The 22,412-nt window shown below is 38.0% G+C and overlaps 1 protein-coding gene across 9 annotated transcripts; it reads left to right on the top strand.

Moving 5' to 3' along the window:
• The first annotated feature begins 3,586 nt into the window (after positions 1–3,586).
• LOC116403403 (tRNA(Ile)-lysidine synthase) lies at positions 3,587–20,612 on the top strand. Of its 9 annotated transcripts, XM_031884526.1 has the most exons (11): positions 3,590–4,004; positions 4,206–4,400; positions 4,497–4,581; positions 4,727–4,802; positions 5,014–5,190; positions 5,289–5,391; positions 17,512–17,621; positions 17,776–17,865; positions 17,953–18,033; positions 18,867–19,694; positions 20,126–20,612. In XM_031884526.1, exons 1-11 carry the CDS (start codon positions 3,773–3,775, stop codon positions 20,216–20,218), a joined length of 2,070 nt encoding a protein of 689 aa, XP_031740386.1. In that variant the 5' UTR covers positions 3,590–3,772; the 3' UTR covers positions 20,219–20,612. The 9 variants fall into 9 exon arrangements, with proteins under 9 accessions (XP_031740411.1, XP_031740386.1, XP_031740397.1 ...); XM_031884551.1 differs by lacking the exon at positions 20,126–20,612 and having other exon boundaries at positions 3,587–4,004; positions 18,904–19,074; XM_031884537.1 differs by lacking the exon at positions 3,590–4,004 and having other exon boundaries at positions 4,307–4,400; positions 5,046–5,190.
• The last annotated feature ends 1,800 nt before the right edge of the window (positions 20,613–22,412 follow it).

Below are 22,412 nucleotides of genomic sequence, written 5' to 3'. Positions count from 1 at the left end.
ACTTGCAATAACATCAATGACCTAGCTATTTCATAGGATTGTCCATTACTTGTTCGACACAATTCTCTATACAACTATGCAAGGCATGCAACACCCTAAGAGTACGTATCAACCTAGTCGAAATCGCCTAAAAGCAGAAGAAACATACAATCTACCAAGGTATTTGACTTGTTGATGAACAAAAAACCTCAAATGAGTTGCATAATATGTACGCACGAGCATATCTTTGAACACTCACAACGTCAACATCTTGTGGCAATTTTGTGAATTAATTCGGCCAACTATGGAAGGCTCAACCTTTAACCATTCATGTTAGGTGGTGGTAGAACTCCCTATAAATCCTCACATGTTTCTAGTTATACATTAACAATCCCGTAATAGGATCTTAGTCCACTGGTAGTCCCAACTAGATCACAACGTCCTGCAATATGATGGTACGTTTCCCGCAAGGCATATGAAATGTGAGGGTCTTCAGTCTCCTACGTTTCACTAAAGCTGTAATTGTTGGAATTTATATCATAAAACTCGTAATTTGTAAATCATATTCTATTCAATAAAGTTATTATTGATACATCTTAAAGCCAATAAACTAAGGACCCGAGGCTATTATTGAGTAAACTTGAATTTTATGTAGAGACATAAACGTGGATCAAATTCGAGTATATAGCCTAAATAGTCTATAGTATACGAATACAATTGGACACCTTATTCTAAGAACACAATGGATGTGATCCGCTTTGTAGTTAGTACAAAACGATGTGATCCTGAATCGTTCATGTAGAGACATGAAAGCGAGGGCATCCTATGTAAAAAGTTTACATAAGACTGGAACCATGAAATAGTTGCTTTTAGGTTATAACATCGTTGACTTTAATAAAATCGACTATTTCGTTTATAGATATTCAATGTAACTTAATCTTAACCCTGAGCTAAATATGAACTTTTGTTCACACGAAATTATCCTTATATCTGCATAGGTGATGACAGCTCAATGACGCTAGCCCAATACGATGGAAACAATAGACATGCACAGTAGAATAAAGATTGGATTTTTACTCTAATTGCAACTAAACAAGTTTAGTGATTAACATGCATAAAAAAACCCTAAAATAACAAAGATACGGTTAAAAAAAACCCTATCCTTTGACGTTTTTTTTCTTGTAATCTCCTTATGAAATCGAAGCCAGGACTACCACTAGCATTGACTCGCTATTCTCCGGACTTAGAATCGAGTTGTGAGACTCAAATGGTGGAGGAAATAGAGAGAAATGAGATTCGTTGGAGGAACCTAACCTTTTTTTTTTTTTAATGTTAAGAGTCTCAAAATGAAAAGAGTTCATTGGTTTTATTTTTTAATTCTCAATTACAAAATTAATTTTCAATCTCAAATCCAAGAGTCATTTCACCTTTGCACTAAACTTGTTTACAAGCAAACTACATGCAAGAGCTTCCATATCTCACCACTTGACATTCTTAGTGGAGTAGGTGTCTTGCATGCAATAAGCCACTTGCATATCACATGCAAGTGATAAGCTTGTCAAATCTCAACAAGTGTTATTATTTAAATTATTCTAAGAACAATATGGTAATTCAAACATAAATCATATACAAAGTTTAACTTTTTCAAGTCCAAAGTCAACATTTTGATTTTTAACCATTTTGTCCGTCTTGACTAGTTTCAACCTCTCAAACATGAATCCGTATTCATTTCTCCAAAATTTAAATCACATTTGAATATAAAGTTAGTCAAAGTTTGATTTTTCAAAGTCAAAAGTCAACATTTTTACTTTTTACATCTTTGACCTTTTTCATTAATTCCAAGCTTTCAAATATGAATCTATTTTCATATTTAAATCACATTTAAACATGAAGCTCTATCTTAAGTTATAACCGATGACTATATCATATATATTTTTTGGTTTCTCTCTCTTTACCTAATTTGAATTATTCCATCATAATGTTCTAAGTTGATTCCATGTGAGTTAGCGAGGGAACCTAATGAACCTATAGATCATGGGCTCAAACGATTCAAGATTAACTGGATAAACTCTTTAGACCAAGTTAACAACCTTCGTTAACTAACGGGTCATTCCACTAAAGTGTCGTAGTTGCACTCCCCTCACTATAGATATATTTGTGTCCCTGTGATATGACCATGATAAGTAAGTTAATCATTCATAGGTTGTTCATAATCTCGGCTGGGTCAAAGTACTGTTTTACCCCCAAGAATAAATCTTTTCTCTTTAAGTCTCACTAATCCACTATTGAACAATTGGTTTAAGGTCCAACCTTTAAACCGAATCCCTCTCGGGCCAATGAGAGGGTGTGGCCCTTTGTTGAAGATCTAGATTCAGTCCTTAAAGGAACAACCTATCTACTAACCCTAGAGTGGACCTATGTCTCTAGCTATCCATCTGATCTTACCCTTGAAATGGGAGGCTTATTGGACTAGCGCCATTGAGTCGCCCTCACTTATACATATGTAAGGATAATCTTGTATGAACAGAAGTTCATAGTTAGCTCAGGATTAAGATTAAGTTACATTGAATATCTATAAATGAAATAATCGGTTTTATTAAAGTCAATGATGTTATAACCTAAAAGCAACTATTTCTATGGTTCCAGTCTTATGTAAACTATTTACATAGGATGCCCCCACTTCCATGTCCCTATATGAACGATTCAAGATCACACTGTTTGTACTTACTATAAAGCGAGCCGCATCCATAATGTCCCTAAAATAAGGTGTCTAACCATATTCCTATACTATAGACTATTTAGGTTATATACTCGAATTTGATCCACATTTATGTCTCTACATACCGTTCAAGTTTACTCAAAATAACTTTGAGACATTTGTTTATTGACTTTAAGATTATAGTATCAATAACAATTTTATTAAATAAAATATGATTACAAACTACGAGTTTTAGGATATAAATTCCAACATGAGATCCCTTAATAAGAACCAATATTATGTACAAAAATACCTAAAAGAAATATTGCTAGTCTAATCATTATGCAAATGACAATAAAAACGAAATTTATAAAAAACAGTAAGGTTTGTTCACTTTATTTTTTTTGATGGGTTTGAAAAATATGAAATGTGGGAGGAAGAAAGTGAAAGAAAGCCCAAACAATTGTAATAAGTTTCTTGGAAGTTGGTGGTGAAACTTTTTGAACAAGCTATTTTATTTTTAATATAATAATAAAATTTTTGGTTATAAGGGTATTTTTGTCACATTCGAAAAATTAATCGCGGGATGCATATTTCTATATTTACAAAAAACTCGAGACAAATCTATAACACACGAAATTACATGAAATCTTGAGACAATTTCATTCGAAATTTTCTAATAAAAACAAAAAACCTATGTTTCGTGAGAGTCCTCTACTTTTGGAATTTTATATAAAACTTAAGCGATAGATTAAAACATTTTTTAAATTTTACAAATAAAAATTAGTTAAATTTTAAGAAGATTTGAAATTTTTTTAATCTTTACATTATTAGCAACCTGCACAACCAAAAAAAAAAAAAAAAACTCAAAAAACAATTTAGGTGACAAAAGCTATTAAAAGTTATTTGTGACAATTTTCCCATCTTTCCTCTGCTCTGTTCGAGAATAGAGCATCTTCTAAATTTCAAATCTTGTCAAATCCAACCGGAAATATTTGGATTAAAACCAACAAAATTTCAATTCACTTTGTTTTCTTTTTTCCTCATTGAAATGATTTCAAAGTGATAGAGTGGGGGAGTTCAGAGTTGCAAGCCATGGCGCAGGGCCTCATCCAGACGGGAACAAACCACTCATTCTTCTTCTTATCTTCCAAATCCAAAATTGCAATATCCTTCATTCTTCCATCTTTTCATCTTCGTGTTCTTCCTCTTCCTCGCTGTTTTTGCAGCTATTCTTCTTTGCAACAACCAATCGACCTGTGCAACTACAGGGAAACTTTCTCCAAGCGCATGGATATGGCGGGACTCAAACCCCACCACCGTATAGGTCAGCTTCCTTTCTGCGGAAGTATTATTTGTAACTTGTTTCTATTACCCTTTTGTTTCACAACACACAATCTGGCGACTTGAGTCCCAAATACCACTAGGTTCTCTCCCAAAGTAACCAAGAACTGAAGTGGCAAATGATAATGCTATCTTTCAATTTCAAACTGACATCATTTACCCTTTATTCTTTGCTTCTTTTCAGCTCTGGGAGTTAGTGGAGGGCCCGATAGTATGGCTCTTTGTGTTCTTACGGCGGGCTGGAAAATGGATGGCCTGGGTACCTCATGTAAAAGTAGCACTCTTGTCGATGGTCTCCTGGCAATAGTCGTGGATCATGGGCTTCGTGCTGAGAGCAGAGATGAAGCAAAAGTTGTCTGCAATCGAGTTACTCAATTGGGTACAACTCCCTATCAGCGTGATTTGCTTAGTTATGATAAAATCAATTCAGTACAATTATCTGATATAAATGTTCAACTTGTATGTTACTCTGTAGGTATCCGTTGCGAGCTTGCGTCTTGTGATTGGATAAACGGTAGACCAAAGCAGGGTCACTTGCAAGAAGCAGCTCGTGATATGAGGTGGTTTGCGTTCTTCAAAATATGCTTAATCTCTGGTGTGAATATTATTGTTGTTGACCTTGGTTCTAATACTAGCTAACTTTGTTTGCTTCCTGCCACGGGGGTCCCCTAATTTGCGATTTTAATTCATTTTCTTTCACTCCAGGTACCAAATGTTGCAGAAAGTTTGTGTCCAACACAATATTGGAGTGATACTTGTTGCGCATCACGCTGATGACCAGGTTGAATTCTCTGATATCAAGCTTGCATTTTTAGTTTAAGTTCTTGCCTTATAAGTTGATTAAAATTGATTTTCCCAAATCTTAGTATTCCATGTTTGCGATAGCTTGTATTGTAACTTCACTCTTTAGGGCTATTGTAAACTCAATTAGTGTAATGCTGGAAGCTTGTTAGAGATGCTAGAAATGTAGTGATTGCTGGAACACAATGCAGGCTGAGTTATTCATTCTTAGGTTGTCTCGCAGTAGTGGTGTGCTTGGACTTGCGGGAATACCTTTCACTTCTCAAATTTTCTCCTCGCATACATATTCTTACAGCGAAGTTTCCAAGAATTATGGTGTCCTTCTTGTGAGACCACTAATGGATTTTTCTAAAGATGACATGTACAAGGTAAAAGTTTAAAATCGCATGAAAATATATATTTAGAGACGGTGCTTTCATTCATTTGGCCAGTACTATGTTAACCTTGTTCTATCTGCACTTTGCAGATATGCCAAGCTGCTAATCAAGATTGGGTTGAAGACCCAACAAATAGAAGTTCCTTGTTTGCTCGAAATAGAATTCGAATGTCATTGGGAGATCTGTCATCTAGTGAGTTGCTAAAATGTTAATATTTATGAGGTGTTTTGAAGAATGCATCGTATTGTTACTATTGATATTACAATTCAAATAAGAAAGGATCTGATTAGTCCTAGTACTTGAGGGAAGTCAAGATATTCTTCAATTTGATGGGACTCCAATTGAATCAAACGAAGAAATTCTTATTACTCAAGTTCTAGTAAAGAATACAAGGAACCCGAATTGAGAATACCTCAATTCAGAACTGTTCAAACCCTATTCTGCCTTCCTATCTCTCAAGGAATTGCTAGAATATCTCAAAACAACTTTCTAACTAACTTTCCCTCTCCCTCACAATTCTTTATTTATACTAACTGATTTACAAAATGACAGCTTATGAATTCTAAATGACAACTAATGAATTCTAAATTCCTTATTCTTCACAGGTTCGACTGTTGTGGTCCCCTTCCTTCTTCTTCTTCCTTCTACTATACTGATGTATAATTGGTGGTCTATCATTACATTCCCTTTCCAAACTCACCTTGTCCTCAAGGTGAAAATCAGGAAATTTCTGTTGAAAATCCTCACACTTCTCCCAAGAAGCTTCATGAGGGGGCAGACCTTGCCGTTTGATCAATACCTCCCAACCTCCTTCTTTATTCTTCGTGTATCCATATATCTATTCTGGTATAGCTATCCACTCATAGTTCTCAGTCAAATAAGATACCATATCTGGTTGTATCAGCTTATGATCACCTATCATCTTCTTAAGTTGAGACGCATGAAAGACTGGATGGGACGGATGACGATTTAGGTAATTCCAATATGTACACCACTGGACCGATTCTTTCCACAATTTTAAAGGAACCAAGGAATTTGGGAGATAACTTCTCGTTTCTTTTCTTTCGCAATGACGATTGTCTATATGGCCCGATCTTCAAAAACACCATGTCGCCCACAGCATACTCTACATCCCGTCGCTTCGGATCAACATTCTTTTTCATTTTATCTTGAGCTATTCGAAGGTGTTCTTTCAATGCCTCCAAAGCTTCATCTCTTGCTCTAAGCTGTTCATCTAAGGTTGCATTAGAGGTATTATGATATCCATAGTATATCAAAGGGGGCGGCATTTGACCATATACTGCCTGGAAAGGAGTAATTCCCAAGGATCTCTGAAACGTAGTATTGTACCAATACTCCGCTCAGTGTAACTATCTTGTCGTTTCCTTCGGTCTTTCACCACAAAAGCATCTCAAATACATCTCAACACCCTTGTTAGGTTTGGCCATCTGACTATGGATGGTAAGATGTCTTCGGTTCAATCTGGTACCGACAACTTGAATATTTCTTTCCAGAAATTACTTAAAAACACTTTATCTTCGTCCGATACTATTGACTTAGGATACCCATATAGCCGGACGGTTTCTTTTACAAATAACTCTTTTTTTTGATAAGAGACAAGTATATTCATATAACAAAACAGAACAGCCTAAGGGCGAGGGATAAGAGGGCCCTCCCCGGAAGAAGCTAAGGGTTAGGGTTAGGAAATGTACGACCTTTTACAAATAACTCTGCCACTGTCTTAACCGTGAAAGGATGTTTAAGGGTTAGGAAATGACTGTAATCTAGAATTCAGAAAAGTATCTGTTTTATTATATTTGAGTCAAAGCAATGTTACATATTTATATAGAGAATAAACTAAACCCTAGAGACTATGTAAAATTACAATAAAGGACATATGTATATATATATATCATAACACTCCCCCTCAAGCTGGAGCAAATATGTCGATCACCATATTTGCTAATCTATCAACCACCACAAATATGGCTTTAAACCCGTTCGACCTTGGGAGACCTTCAACAAAGTCCATTGATATGTCTCTCCAAACACTGTGGGGAAGTTCCAATGGCAATAGTAATCCTGCTGGAGCGAGTGCATGAACACCATGGTCTTGTTCTTTTGGCAAACTACACATTCATCGCAATACTTCTTCACATCAGCCTTCATTCCTTCCCAGTACAACTCCCCCGTCAACCTCTTATATGTACGTAAAAATCCAGAGTGTCCTCCTAACACCGAATCGTGATAGGTATGTAAAATGGTTGGAATCAATGATGACATCTTGGATAATAGCAGTCTTCCTTTGTACCTTAGCATTCCTTAATAGAAAACTTACTCTATTTGTCTTCTTCTTTCGTTTGCAACTCCACCATAATTCTTCAATTTTTCATCCTCCTCCACCACTTTCTTGATTATCATTAAATCTACTAAAATTGGTGCTGTCAAACTATTTAGATGAACTGTAGGAGGCATTCTTCAACTGCTTTATTCTCAAGTCCCGGTTTATATACTACCTCAAACGAGTAACCTAACAACTTGGCTACCCACTTTTTAAAGACTTCTGATCTGTTCTGACTATGAACTTCTTCCCTAACAGGTATGGCCTCCACTCAGTTGCACTACCAACACCACTGCCATTAGCTCCCTCTCATACACAGGCTTTGCTCTATCCCTCACTGCTAATGTGTGACTAAAGTATGCAATTGGCCTCTTGGCTTGTATTAATACTGTTCCTATCCCATACCCTGAAGCATCAGTCACCAACTCAAAAGTGTCATTGAAATCTGGCAATGCCAAGACCGACATTGTCATCATAGCATTTTGCAAATGTTGAAAAGCTTCCTTAGATTCTTTAGTCCAATTAAATCCCCCTTTCTTTATTAGTTGAGTCAATGGAGTCACAATCTATCCATAATGTTGTACGAATTTTCTATAATAACCCGTTAAACCAAGGAATCCATGAACTTCCCTTACATTTGTCAGAATGGGCCATTCCTTGATTGCTCGAATCTTCTCAGGATCAACCTCTACCCCTTGGCTTGAAATAATATGGCACAAGTAATTCACGCATTCTTTTGCAAAACTACATTTCTTTTGGTTAGCATACAGCTCATTCTTCCTCAATACTTCCAGTGCCAATTGAAGATGCTTCAAGTGTGCCGCCAAGTTTTCGCTGTATATCAATATATCATCAAAAAATACTAATATGAACTTCCTTAAGTATGGTCTGAAGATTGTATTCATCAACGACTGGAAGGTAGATGGGGTGTTAGTTAGACCGAATGGCATAACCATGAATTCATAGTGCCCTTCATGAGTACGAAATGCAGTTTGCTCTATATCCTCACTACGCATCCTGATTTGATGATAGCCAGCCTTTAAATCAATCTTAGAAAACTCTTTCGCCCCATTTAGTTCATCAAACAACTCTTCAGTGACAGGGATAGGAAATTTGTCGGGTATGGTTACACTGTTTAATGCCCTGTAGTCAACACAAAATCTCCAACTGTCGTCCTTCTTTCTTACTAATAGAATCGGGCTAGAACAAGGGCTATTACTCGGACGAATCACTCCTGATGTCAACATCTCATCAACCAATTTCTCCATTTCTGCTTTCTGTTGATAGGCATAACGGTAAGGTCGTACATTTATTGGATTTGTTCCTTGCTTCAAATGAATATGGTGTTCAATATCTCTCCTCGGAGGAAGAGTCTTGGGCCAAGTAAACACGCCTTCAAACTTCTTCAAAACCACTTAAATTGACTCCTCTACCGTTAACACTTCTTCAATCCCATCATCTTCAGTTGGTTCATAAACTCTCTCCATTGCTCTACGCTCAATTAAAAATCCCTGATCAGAATCCTTCCACGTCTTTATCATGTTCTTCAGACTCACTGTAGATTTCGTTAGACTCGGATCCCCTTTGATCACTACCTTCTTCCCGTGATGCAAGAATGTCATTGATAAATTCTTCCAATCCACTTCAGTCATACCAAGGGAGTATAACCATTGCATTCCCAACACTATATCTACTCCTCCCAACTCCAATGGTAAAAAATTCGCTATTATCTTCCACCCGTTCAGCTGGATCTCCACATTTTGACATATGCCTTTCCCTTTGATAGCAACTCTTGAACCTAGGATTACCTCGTAATGGGACGTAGATTTCGTAGTCAGCAGTAGTTCCTTCGCGATCTTTTCTGATATGAAATTATGGGTGGCCCCACAGTCAATCAGAATAACAACTTCCTTTTCACCAATCTTCCCTCTCACCTTCATTGTCCCTGGTTTGTTAATCCGACTACCGAATTAATGGATAACTCAATGATGGCATGGTCTTCTTTTATTAACTCCACATTGTTCAATTCTTTGTTATCATACTCCACTTCTTCTACAATCTCAAATTCTTCTTCATCAGCATTGACAACATACATGTTGGTGATATATAATTGTTGGAATTCTTTCCTTTTTTTTCTAGGCTTTTTCCTTGTTAGAATCCTAGAATAATTATGGAAAGATTATGGGAATGTATTCCTTATTTTCCTAAATCTTTTTCTTTTTTATTCCATTGTGTACTCTATTTATTCTCCCTTGTACCTATTGCTTAATTCATTAGAAAATAATAACAACACAAACAATCGTGGTTTTTCTCCCGGTACTTGGGTTTCCACGTAAATTGGTGTGAACTCGTTGTCTCTCTTTTCAATATGGTATCAGAGAGGGACAATGAAAACACCCTAGAAACCCAAAAAAACCAAACCACTTATGAAAATCAAACAGAAGGGACAGCCATCAATTTTAGTGCTGCCGTAGCTGCTGCCATTGATGCTCGGATGCGTGCTGCCATGGACGAATTATTAAGCCGGCTACAGAAAACGTCCGAAAATAATTTTTCGTCATTACCGCAGTCGTCCGCGTCGTCACCGGACCACCACGTGCCGTCACCGGACCACCACGCGCCGTCACCGAACCACCACACGCCGTCACCGAACCACCACGCGCCTGGTTTTCTTCCTCAGACGGCGCCGACCATCCCATCTGTCCAACCCTTTTCTTCGTCCGCGGCCTATATTGCTCCCCACGCCCCGATTTATGTTCTGCCATCTAATTCCAATCGGCTACCACCGCTTCTGCCGTCAAATCTGTATGGCCAGCCACCCAATGATCCTAGCTACCATCCCGATGTTAAAAACTCTCAAATTCACTCAACATTTGAGGTTGGTGAATCTTCGGCATATTCCAACCGTAACGTGCAAGCTTCCTCGAGAATAGTTCATCAACAATTGGAAGGGCTTCGACAACAGATGGCAGCACTTGAGGCTACCTTAGGGACGACATCCACTCTACCGATGTATTCTGAGAATCCGGTAAACTCGTTCCCTAATGTATCCTCTCCTTATGTGACTAATACGGTGACTCAGTCTTCCATGTATCATCTTTCAGGAGAAAAGTTGAATGGCAACAAACTATTTCTCATGGTCTCAGTCAGTAAAGATGGTCCGCGAAGGACGACAAAAATTTAGCTTTCTGACAGGGGAAATACCTCGCCCCCTACCGGGCGACCCACATGAACGATATTGGAAGGCAGAAGACTCTATTCTTCGATCCATATTGATCAATAGTATGGAACCTCAAATTGGCAAGCCGTTATTGTTTGCTGCAACAGCCAAGGATATTTGGGACACAGCTCAGACACTTTACTCAAAACGTCAGAATGCCTCTCGTCTATACACGCTGAGAAAGCAAGTTCATGAATGCAAGCAAGGAACCATGGATGTCACATCATTTTTCAATAAGCTTTCTCTTATATGGCAAGAAATGGACCTATGCAGAGAACTAGTCTGGCGTGATCCCACTGATGGTGTACAGTACTCGAGAATTGAAGAGAATGACAGGATTTATGACTTTCTTGCTGGTCTTAATCCTAAGTTTGATGTAGTTCGAGGGCGTATACTAGGTCAAAGACCGATTCCCTCCCTGATGGAAGTTTGCTCTGAAATCCGCCTCGAGGAAGATCGCACAAGTGCTATGAATATTTCCGCAACCCCTACTATTGACTCTGCTGCTTTTAGTGCAAGATCTTCTAATAGTAGCAGTGACAAGCATAATGGAAAACCAATTCCTGTCTGCGAGCATTGCAAAAAACAATGGCATACCAAAGAACAATGTTGGAAGTTACATGGTCGTCCCCCAGGAAGTAAGAAACGCCCTTCCAACGACAAACAGAACACAGGGCGGGCGTATGTGAGTGAGTCTGCTGAACCTCCTCAACAATCCGATCCACACAAAAACCAAACTTATCTCAGTCTTGCCACTTTAGGTGCCATTGTCCAATCAGGTATACCTCATTCCTTCGGTCTTGTTAGTATTGATGGGAAGAACCCCTGGATTCTGGATTCTGGTGCCACAGATCATTTGACTGGGTCCTCTGAACATTTTGTATCTTACATTCCTTGTGCTGGGAACGAGACAATTAGAATTGCAGATGGCTCCTTGGCCCCATTGCTGGAAAGGGGAAGATTTCTCCTTGTGCAGGGCTCTTCTTACATAATGTTTTGCATGTGCCCAAACTATCTTATAATTTGCTTTCGATAAGCAAGATCACTCGTGAGTTAAACTGCAAAGCAATATTCTTACCTGATTCTGTCTCTTTTCAGGACTTGAGCTCGGGGAGGATGATTGGCACTGCCCGACATAGTAGGGGACTCTACCTCCTTGATGACGATACCTCTTCTAGTAGCATTCCTAGGACTAGTCTCTTATCTTCCTATTTCACCACTTCTGAACAAGATTGCATGTTGTGGCATTTTTGTTTAGGCCACCATAATTTTCAATATATGAAACATTTATTTCCACATCTCTTCTCTAAAGTTGAGATGACTACCTTATCTTGTGATGTGTGTATTCAGGCCAAACAACATCGAGTCTCTTTTCCCTCACAACCATACAAACTAACCCAACCCTTCACTCTTGTTCATAGTGATGTCTGGGGACCATCCAAGATAACAACCTCATCTGGAAAATGGTGGTTCGTAACCTTCATTGATGATCATACCCGTCTTACCTGGGTCTACCTTATCACTGATAAATCTGAGGTTTCCTCTATGTTTCAAAATTTCTATCACACCATTGAAACACAATTCCATCAAAAAATTGCTATTCTTCGGAGTGATAATGGTCGGGAATTCCAAAACCATAACCTTAGTGAATTTCTTGCTTCAAAGGGGATTGTTCATCAAAACTCGTGCGCCTACACTCCTCAACAAAATGGAGTGGCCGAGCGAAAAAACCGTCACCTTCTGGAAGTAGCCCGTTCCCTTATGCTTTCTACTTCCCTTCCTTCATACTTGTGGGGAGATGCTATTCTTACAACAGCTCATTTAATCAATAGAATGCCTTCTCGTATTCTTCATCTTCAAACTCCCTTAGATTGTCTTAAGGAGTCCTACCCATCGACTCGTCATGTTTTTGAGGTTCCTCTTCGTGTGTTTGGGTGTACCGCTTATGTCCATAATTTTGGCCCTAATCAAACCAAATTTACCCCTCGGGCTCAGGCATGTGTGTTTGTTGGGTATCCCCCTCACCAGCGTGGTTATAAATGTTTTCACCCACCATCCAGAAAATACTTTGTCACTATGGATGTTACTTTCTGTGAGGATCGACCCTACTTTCCCGTTAGCCATCTTCAGGGGGAGAGTGTGAGTGAAGAGTCTAACAACACCTTTGAATTCATCGAACCCACTCCTCGTGTCGTGTCTAACATCATTCCTCATTCCATAGTCCTACCCACAAACCAAGTCCCCTGGAAAACGTACTACAGGAGGAATCACAAAAAGGAAGTCGGTTCCCCTACTAGTCAGCCGCTGGCTCCAGTCCAAGACTCTGAACCTCCTCGAGATCAAGGTATGGAAAACCCTACTGAACCCTGTACTAAGAATATGATAAGTGAGAATGACAGGTCTAATGTTGCTGTTCTTGAAAACGTGGAAGAAAAGGACAGTGGTGATGAGATTGAGGTCAGAATAGAAACCCGTAATAATGAAGCGGAACAGGGTCATACAGGAAAATCAGATGAGTATGATTCCTCTCTTGACATTCCCATTGCTCTGAGAAAAGGCACCAGGTCTTGTACTAAACACCCCATTTGCAATTATGTTTCCTACGATAGTCTCTCTCCTCAGTTCAGAGCTTTTACAGCAAGCCTTGACTCTACCATAATACCAAAAGATATCTACACTGCTTTAAAGTATCCTGAATGGAAGAATGCTGTCATGGAAGAAATGAAAGCTCTTGAAAAGAATAGTACTTGGGACATTTGTACTCTACCTAAGGGACACAAAACTGTGGGATGCATATGGGTGTTCTCTCTCAAATACAAAGCTGATGGTACTCTTGACAGACACAAGGCAAGGTTAGTTGCGAAGGGATTTACTCAAACCTATGGTATTGACTATTCAGAAACTTTTTCTCCAGTTGCTAAGTTGAATACTATTAGAGTTCTGTTATCTGTTGCTGTGAACAAAGATTGGCCTTTATATCAGCTGGATGTTAAGAATGCCTTTTTGAATGGAGACCTCGTAGAGGAAGTCTACATGAGCCCTCTGCCGGGATTTGAAGCTCAGTTTGGTCAGCATGTGTGTAAACTCCAGAAATCTATATATGGTCTGAAACAGTCTCCCAGAGCATGGTTTTGACAGATTCACTACCTTTGTCAAGTCCCAAGGGTACAGGCAGGGACACTCTGATCATACTTTATTTACAAAGGTTTCCAAAACAGGAAAGATTGCTGTTCTAATAGTTTATGTGGATGACATTGTTTTGACTGGAGATGATCAGGCAGAAATCAGTCAACTAAAGCAGAGAATGGGCGATGAGTTTGAAATCAAGGATTTGGGAAATTTGAAATATTTCCTTGGAATGGAGGTGGCCCGATCTAAAGAAGGTATCTCCGTATCTCAAAGAAAATACATCCTTGATTTGTTAACCGAGACAGGTATGTTAGGATGTCGTCCCACTGACACTCCTATTGAATTCAACTGCAAACTAGGAAACTCTGATGATCAAGTTCCAGTTGATAAAGAACAATATCAATGCCTCGTGGGTAAATTAATTTACTTATCTCATACTCGTCCTGATATTTCCTTTGCTGTGAGTGTTGTCAGCCAGTTTATGCAGACCCCTAATGAGGAACACATGAAAGCTGTCAACAGAATCTTGAGATACTTAAAATCAACACCTGGTAAAGGGCTGATGTTTAGAAAAACAGACAGAAAGACCATTGAGGCATACACTGACTCGGATTGGGCAGGATCTGTTGTTGACAGAAAATCTACCTCTGGTTATTGTACCTTTGTTTGGGGCAATCTTGTAACTTGGAGGAGTAAGAAGCAAAGTGTTGTGGCCAGGAGCAGCGCTGAGGCTGAATATAGAGCTATGAGTTTAGGAATATGTGAGGAAATTTGGCTTCAGAAAGTTTTGACAGATCTTCATCAGGAATGTGAGACACCATTGAAGCTTTTCTGTGATAATAAAGCCGCTATTAGTATTGCTAACAACCCTGTTCAACATGATAGAACTAAACATGTTGAGATTGATCGACATTTTATCAAAGAAAAACTTGACAGTGGGAGCATATGCATTCCGTACATCCCTTCGAGTCAACAGGTTGCTGATGTTCTTACCAAAGGGCTTCTCAGACCAAACTTCGACTTCTGTGTTAGCAAGTTGGGCCTCATTGATATTTACGTCCCAACTTGAGGGGGAGTGTTGGAATTCTTTCCTTTTTTTTCTAGGCTTTTTCCTTGTTAGAATCCTAGAATAATTATGGAAAGATTATGGGAATGTATTCCTTATTTTCCTAAATCTTTTCCTTTTTTATTCCATTGTGTACTCTATTTATTCTCCCTTGTACCTATTGCTTAATTCATTAGAAAATAATAACAACACAAACAATCGTGGTTTTTCTCCCGGTACTCGGGTTTCCACGTAAATTGGTGTGAACTCGTTGTGTCTCTCTTTTCAATAATAATTAAATTTGCCTTCAACCACAAGCTTAAGCTTTTGGATGAATTGGTGGTTTAATATGGTATCAGAGCAGGTGGTCCAGGGAGGTCCTGTGTTCAAGCCCCTGCATTGTCGTTTCCTCCCTAATTAAAATCAATTTCCACTTGTTGGGCCTTTCAGATATTTCAAGCCCACAAGTGAGGGGGAGTGTTGGTGATATATAATTAAATTTGCCTTCAACCACAAGCTTAAGCTTTTGGATGAATTGGTGGTTTAATAATACATTCTTAACTTCTCTCTGTTTTTACTATACATTCATTCTTAACTCAATGATGGCATGGTCTTAATTCCATTTGCTCTCTGTTTTTACATCGATGATCATGAGAGTATTTCTCATTGCAACGAAAACAGAGCCCTTTCTCTTTTCTTGCCTGGAACTCTGCATCAGACAATCGTTTCATAAGCCCCTCTTCTTAACTTCTCCGGTCGTGGTTCTTAATGTGACTGTTCTCATCGGAAATATTGTATTTCCTCTGTTATCACTACTATTCATCATCGTATTATTTTTAGCATTAGTAGAACTTTGAGGAGGATACTTTCCTCCAGCATAACCCTTAAGGCTAGCCTCATTATAGATGATCTCCCGGTTTTCCACGAGTTGAGCCGCTTGCATCATTTGGGCTAAACCAACCGGTCTGCACAAATCAACTTCTGCTTTGATCCAAGGAAATAAGCCGTTCATAAACGTCTCCTCCACGACCCTGTCTTGTAGATCAGAAAGTGGTGCCATCAGTTTATTGAACTGGTTTCAATATTCTTCGACTGTAGTCTGTTGTCTGATTCTCAAGTACTGTCCGCAAATGGACCCTTCCCTTGCTGATCAGAATCGTACGAGTAGTCTATCTTTGAGATTTATCCAACTGGTGAACTTATCGTGTTCTTCCTGTGCCCTATACCAATTCAACGCTGGGCCTTCAAAACTTACCATCGCCAGTAACACCTCAGCATCAGTCAATTTATGAATCTGGAAATATCTTTCTGCACGGAAAAGCCAGGAATCGGGATCTTCACCATTGAATACCGGCATCTCAACCTTCTTGAACTTATTCCTTTCGCTAGTTTCGTCTTCTCCTTCATTCTTTCCTCCTTTTGTTTCGCCTTTGTAATCCTTACTTGTCGAGCCTTCTTTCTCTTTCGCTTTCATCGAATTAGTCTCCAGCACACTAGATTCTGCCATTTTCTCACTTGTAATGGTGCGTTCTTTCGTGATGGATTCCATAAGCATTATCAACATCTGATGAGTCTTTTCAGTCTGTACACTGATCGTCGTTAGTTTTTCCTCAATAGCAGGAATTTTGCTTACTTCTTTCCTCATTGCTATCATTTCTTGATTGTGCGCTTCCACCTTCTCTTCCATACGCGTCTGCACCATGTTCCTTCTTTTCCAGAATCGTACTACTCTGATACCAATTTGATGGGGACTCCAATTGAATCAAATAAAGAAATTCTTATTACTCAAGTTCTGGTAAAGAATACAAGGAATCCGAATTGAGAATACCTCAATTCGGAACTGTTCAAACCCTATTCTGCCTTCCTATCTCTTAAGGAATTGCAAGAATATCTCAAAATAACTTTCTAACTAACTTTCTCTCTCCCTCAAAATTCTTTATTTATACTAACTGATTTACAAAATGACAGCTAATGAATTCTAAATGACAGCTAATGAATTCTAACTTCCTTATTCTTCACACGTGCAACTGCTGTGGTTCCCTTCCTTCTTCTTCTTCCTTCTACTATACTGATGTATCAATATTCTTCTAAGTGTGAATTAAAAGGGCTTAGAAAAAGCTCTCCAATGGTACAGAAATCTTTATATATATGCATAAAGAAGAAGATTTAGGTTACTCAACTCCAATTAGAGGTAGAAAAAACATCACAATGATTTTCCACCTTTTATTTTTATTTTTTATTTTTATTAAAACAACTGCTTCCACTTTTGAACTCATGTTAAAAACTGTCATCTTTTTTTCTGACACAACGCCTGAATAACAGTTTTTGCATAAATAGTCTATAAAAAAATGTTTTCCCAGAAACCATGGCCCACAAAAATCTGAAGCTAAAAGTCTTGAATCTTAGGATGTTTAGTGACTAAGATAAGCAGCTTAGAGAACGCCATTGATCTTGTTGGTGCCTTGCCTGGTTTGCTAAAGTTCCAATATAACAGTCAGGGGACTGGCTTTCTTTCCTATAGATGGTTACTCAATATACGAGATTCATGATTTCATCTCGCCATTTTTTGAGTTTCAGGTACTTTCAACTCTGAGCTACATGCCATTATTTCTGCCTGTAGGAAAACACGCTTATTTATTGATCAAGTTTGTTTAAGCCTCGCAAATTGGACTTTGACCATAACGGATGTGGGTACTCTTTACATCTGTGTGTATTAATTGATCTTACAGTTTTCATATTCATTTTTTAAGAATCTCTTCAGCAGTTCTCCCTCTCGGCCCTCCATTTTCTAATTAAACATTATTAAGTTTTGATGGATGAGAATTTGGATCCTTCTTGTAGGTGGGATATGCCATTATTAATTTGGAGATTCTCAATCAATTTAAAATTCAAGACGTTTGCCTGGCAAAGTTTGTGACCTTAGTTTTGCAGGTAAAACATTATTAGTATAATGACAACCGTTATATTTTGAAGCAATTGGCCAATTAACATTGTTGTGAGTCCATAAAAAATTTTCAGTTCATCTCTCAAAGGCACAGACCGGTTAGAGGCAACACTGCAAAATTGGTGTTAGACTACATTCAAACAGGTCCTTGCAAGGTAATATACAAGTCAATCTCTTTATTAAGACACTTCATCTTTCCATATTTGTATTTGGATGAATATATTTGAAAATTTTAATTATTAGTGCATTAAGCATAAATTACATATTTATAAAGGTGGTTGGCTTGCTTTACCCTTACCTGATGCATGGAATAACTTTTTCCCAACGTATTTGATTTTAAGAGTGTTATTCCAATATGCTCGTCTTACTAGTCAACTCCCTTTTCTTAAGAAATATATCTCATCATTGCTTCTATATCACTAATTTTTTACATGATTTCTAAACAAATGATTTTTTCTTGGCACAGTCTGGGTTCAGCTTCATTTAACTTCTGGTTTGTCTATTTTCTTAGAGTTAAGAAATCAAATTGTGTTGGCTATGTGCAATGTGTTCAAATGAACTATTTAGGTAAAAGTGCATCGATTTGAACTTTCAGTATTGTTTATTGAGGAACATTGCTGTAGCTTCGTTGATCCTTGAAGTTCACAGAAATAACATGGGAGTCAACTGCTGCGCCAATAATCCGTTTCTTCTCTCCATGTCCCTTCTGTATTTTATGGTTTCAGTAATTATTCTTATTTATGGCATGCACATAAAGTTCAGAAGCAACTAGTGTAAATCTCTTGCAGACTTAAGAGTAATGGAGTTGACCTGTTATATACCAGCAACGTTTTTCCTCCAGTTTTCATTAAAAGTCAAGTGGTGAAAGTGTATAGGAAGCTGTTCTTTTTGTTGCTTCATGAAGTACTTCATTTGATTCTTTTTGTCATGGCTTGATTTCCTCTATTCTTTGTTTTCTTATTAATTATATAAAAAACAAACCATGCAGACTTCACTGACAGCAGCTGGTTGCTACATTTGTCCAGCTCCTGGATCTAAGGGCACCAGGTGCATAGTCTGTTGTTCTGTGGATTGCCCTTTGCCTTCCAAAATAGAAGTTTTCCATGCACCCTCTTATAAGAAAGAGAGACGCGATGTTTCTGATGGGTTAGAACAAATCATCAATGATGGGAAGTCATATTTAGAACACTTCATTCCTGAAGCTTCAGATGTGCACTTCTTGGATGCAACCTCTGAAACTGTTCTAGATGAAGCAAAAAGGCTAAATATTCTCAGTGAATCAACCTATAGAATCATCGTTTCACTGCAGATGCAAGAGACCAAACTCTTCAAAGCAGAACCAAAAGTCACTCCTGGACATGAATCAAAACATGGTTCACAATCTGTGCGAACTTCATCCAGTGGCCTGCTTAAGCCAGGGCAAATCTGTAACTATATGAACAGGTTCTTTATCACTTGGAATATAAAAGATGAAAATGAAGTTAACTCTACTTTTAAGGCAGCTGGTTGTAATGCATTTTGCAAGTCCTGTTTGTTAGGTTGTGATATGGAGTTAGAGGTGCGGCACATGACCGAATCTGATTGGCTTTATCTTTCTAAGTTGTCCAAGTGCAGTTGCACTGTGAAGAATTGTCAAAACCCAAGAGATACTTTAGCCAGTTTGGAGGGGCAGACCATGGAGAGTACAAATAGATGTTTAAATTCTGCCAGATCATCAGCTAGAGAAGCATTGGTGCTGTTGAAATTGATTCCAGTTGCTGCAAGAAGAAGTCTTCCAGTTCTAGTCAATCATCAAGGGTTGCTTCTAAGTATTCCAGTACGTATATATTTTACAATTACAATAGAAACTGGATGCTGCGTATTTAAAGGGATTGGATCTTTCCAATTCAACAGAATGGGAAAAGATCCATGGCTTGACTTGTACCTTAGAGCAATTTAGACTAAGTAATTTATATTTACTCAACTGCTCTACAAAAAAAAGAACTAGAAAGAAATGTTAGAGGCATTGCAAAAATTTGGCTGATCAATGTTATAGGAGAAAATCCCATTCTCATATTCCAAGTTCCTAACATATTACGTACACTATTTGAACTAGTGACAACATGAGCGTATCAGTATTAATTGACTAAGTTGGTAAACTTTGTGGTTTGAGGTTGAAAAAGTTGGTAAACTTTATGGTTGGTAGTTTAAGAAGCGCATGACTAACGATCTTTCTTTTGTTTTCTTACTGTTTGGTGATTTTTTCAGAGCATTAGGTTCAGCCATTGTCCATGGCTGGTTGCTTCTGCAGAGTTCAAGCCAATGGTACCATTTGGTGGAGGCCATAGTTCATTCTTATAGATGCCAATAAGCGCACAAGCTGCTCTGCGAACCACCAGGCTTGTATGGTATTCAACTTTGTGCTTGTATAGTATTCAACATAGCATGGGAAGAAAGGGGAGCTGTACTTCAATGATCAACCGAAGTTGTAAGTTGTAATTAGAGAGGATAAGTTGACTTGATTATTGTTGGAATTCTTTCCTTTTTTTTTTAGGCATTTTCCTTGTTAGAATCCTAGAATAATTATGGAAAGATTATGAGAATGTTTTCCTTATTTTCCTAAATCTTTTCCTTTTTTATTCCATTGTATACTCTATTTATTCTCCCTTGTACCTAGGCAATTTCTTTATTGTCTTAAGTTTGAGCATTACATCACTGATAGAACACTGATGTAGTGTTTCTATTATATTGATAATTCAAACACAACTTACAACATAATCAAACCGTGAACCTCACAAAATGAGTCATGTTACAGATAATTCACAAACATCAAACAAGTAAACCTCCTAACCCAAAATACCAAACAACAAACAAAACAAAATACAAAACAAAATACTAAAAAGCAAACAAAATACTAATAACCAAATCGTGAACCTCTGCTTCCACTGTTTTTCAAGGAGTATTGCAGACCTTTTCTTTCACTCCAAAAACTGCCCGTCCTTTCCCATCTCCCTCATTGATTTAACTTCCTTTTTGAAATAACTGTCATTTTTTAAATTTAACTATAGGTGGTTCTTTTTTTAAATTAACTGTAGGTAGTTCCTCATGTCCTTTATTTTTCTTTCTTCTATTATAAGTAAATAACAATGGTGGTCTAACTCTACTCTCCTCCTCCAAATCCACATTGTCCTCAAGATGGAAATCAGGAAATTGTTGTTGAAAATCGCTGCACACTTCCCATGTAGCTTCATGTGGCGGTAACCCCTTCCAGCTAATCAAGACTTCCCAGTCCTTAGTATTAGGATTCTTTTGATAACCATAGACTTCTTCTGGTAATGTCATCTATTCGTGCTTGTCATTTAAATAAGGCACTATTTGATGCACCTGTATATAATCTCCTAAACCCTTCTTCAATTGTGACACATGAAAAACAGGATGAATTGTAGCCGTGGATGGAAGTTCCAGTTTATAAGCCACTGCCCTAATTTTCTCAATAATTTTATATGGCCCAAAATATTTAGGAGATAACTTTCATTCCTTTTCTTCCTTAAAGAAGTCTGTTTGTACGGTCTGAGTTTGAGAAAAACCAGATCTCCCACTCCAAACTCTACGTCTCTTCTTTTCAAATCAGCATACCTTTTTCATCTATTTTTGTGCAATGCTGAGATGTTCCTTCAAGATGCCCAAAACAATAACTCGGTCCTTCAGTTGTTGATCTAGAGTAGAATTGGGCGTTTCCATATTACCATAATAAATTAATGGGGGAGGTAGTTGTTGAATAAGAAATTTTGAGACCAATCACAAGTTGCCACATCATTTATTAAGTTAATGATGAAAAGTACAAATAATTAAATTTGGAACTAATTAAAATTGACACATGCTCCAAATTAAAGAGTTAAAATAAATAAATTGGTCATTCTAAGAATGCCACATGTTTTCATATTAATCGTTGGATTAAGTCAATCATTTTAGTTCAATTAAATATTATTTACTTGGACTAAGTTCAATTAAGCCAAAAAATAAGCTTAATTGAGCCCAAAGACTAAATATAACCTAAGTCCATATGGTTGAGCCCATGGGTCTGGTCCATGGACCAACCAAGTTCAAACCCATAAAGCCCACCAGTGAACTCTATATAATAGGGGAATTCTCCTCATTTGTAGGGGTTGGAAAATTTTGACTCTAGAAGATCCAGAGAGAATTCTTCCAAGAGTTAGAAGACTCCCTAACTTCTGAAGTTGACCACCCTCGAAGATTGAAGCTGCTTTGAAGATACAAACTTTCTTCCAAGACTCCAACTTCAAGAACATCACGTGCTCCGCTTCTCCAAATCAAGCGTAGACGTTCAACAAACTTCAAGAACATCACGTGCTCCGCTTTCTCCAAATCAAGCGTAGACGTTCAACAAACTTCAAGAACATCACGTGCTCCGCTTCCTCTAAATCAAGCGTAGACATACAGTTGAGAGAGAATCAGAGGATCAAATTCTAGAGATTGAACCGCATCGCATCAAATCAACAAAAATACAACATCAACCCAAGTTCAAGTCCACGAA

This window comes from Cucumis sativus, chromosome 1 (genome assembly GCF_000004075.3).
Source record: "Cucumis sativus cultivar 9930 chromosome 1, Cucumber_9930_V3, whole genome shotgun sequence".
In the NCBI taxonomy this organism is placed as follows: Eukaryota; Viridiplantae; Streptophyta; class Magnoliopsida; order Cucurbitales; family Cucurbitaceae; genus Cucumis; species Cucumis sativus.
This window is presented reverse-complemented; position numbering and strand designations above follow the sequence as displayed.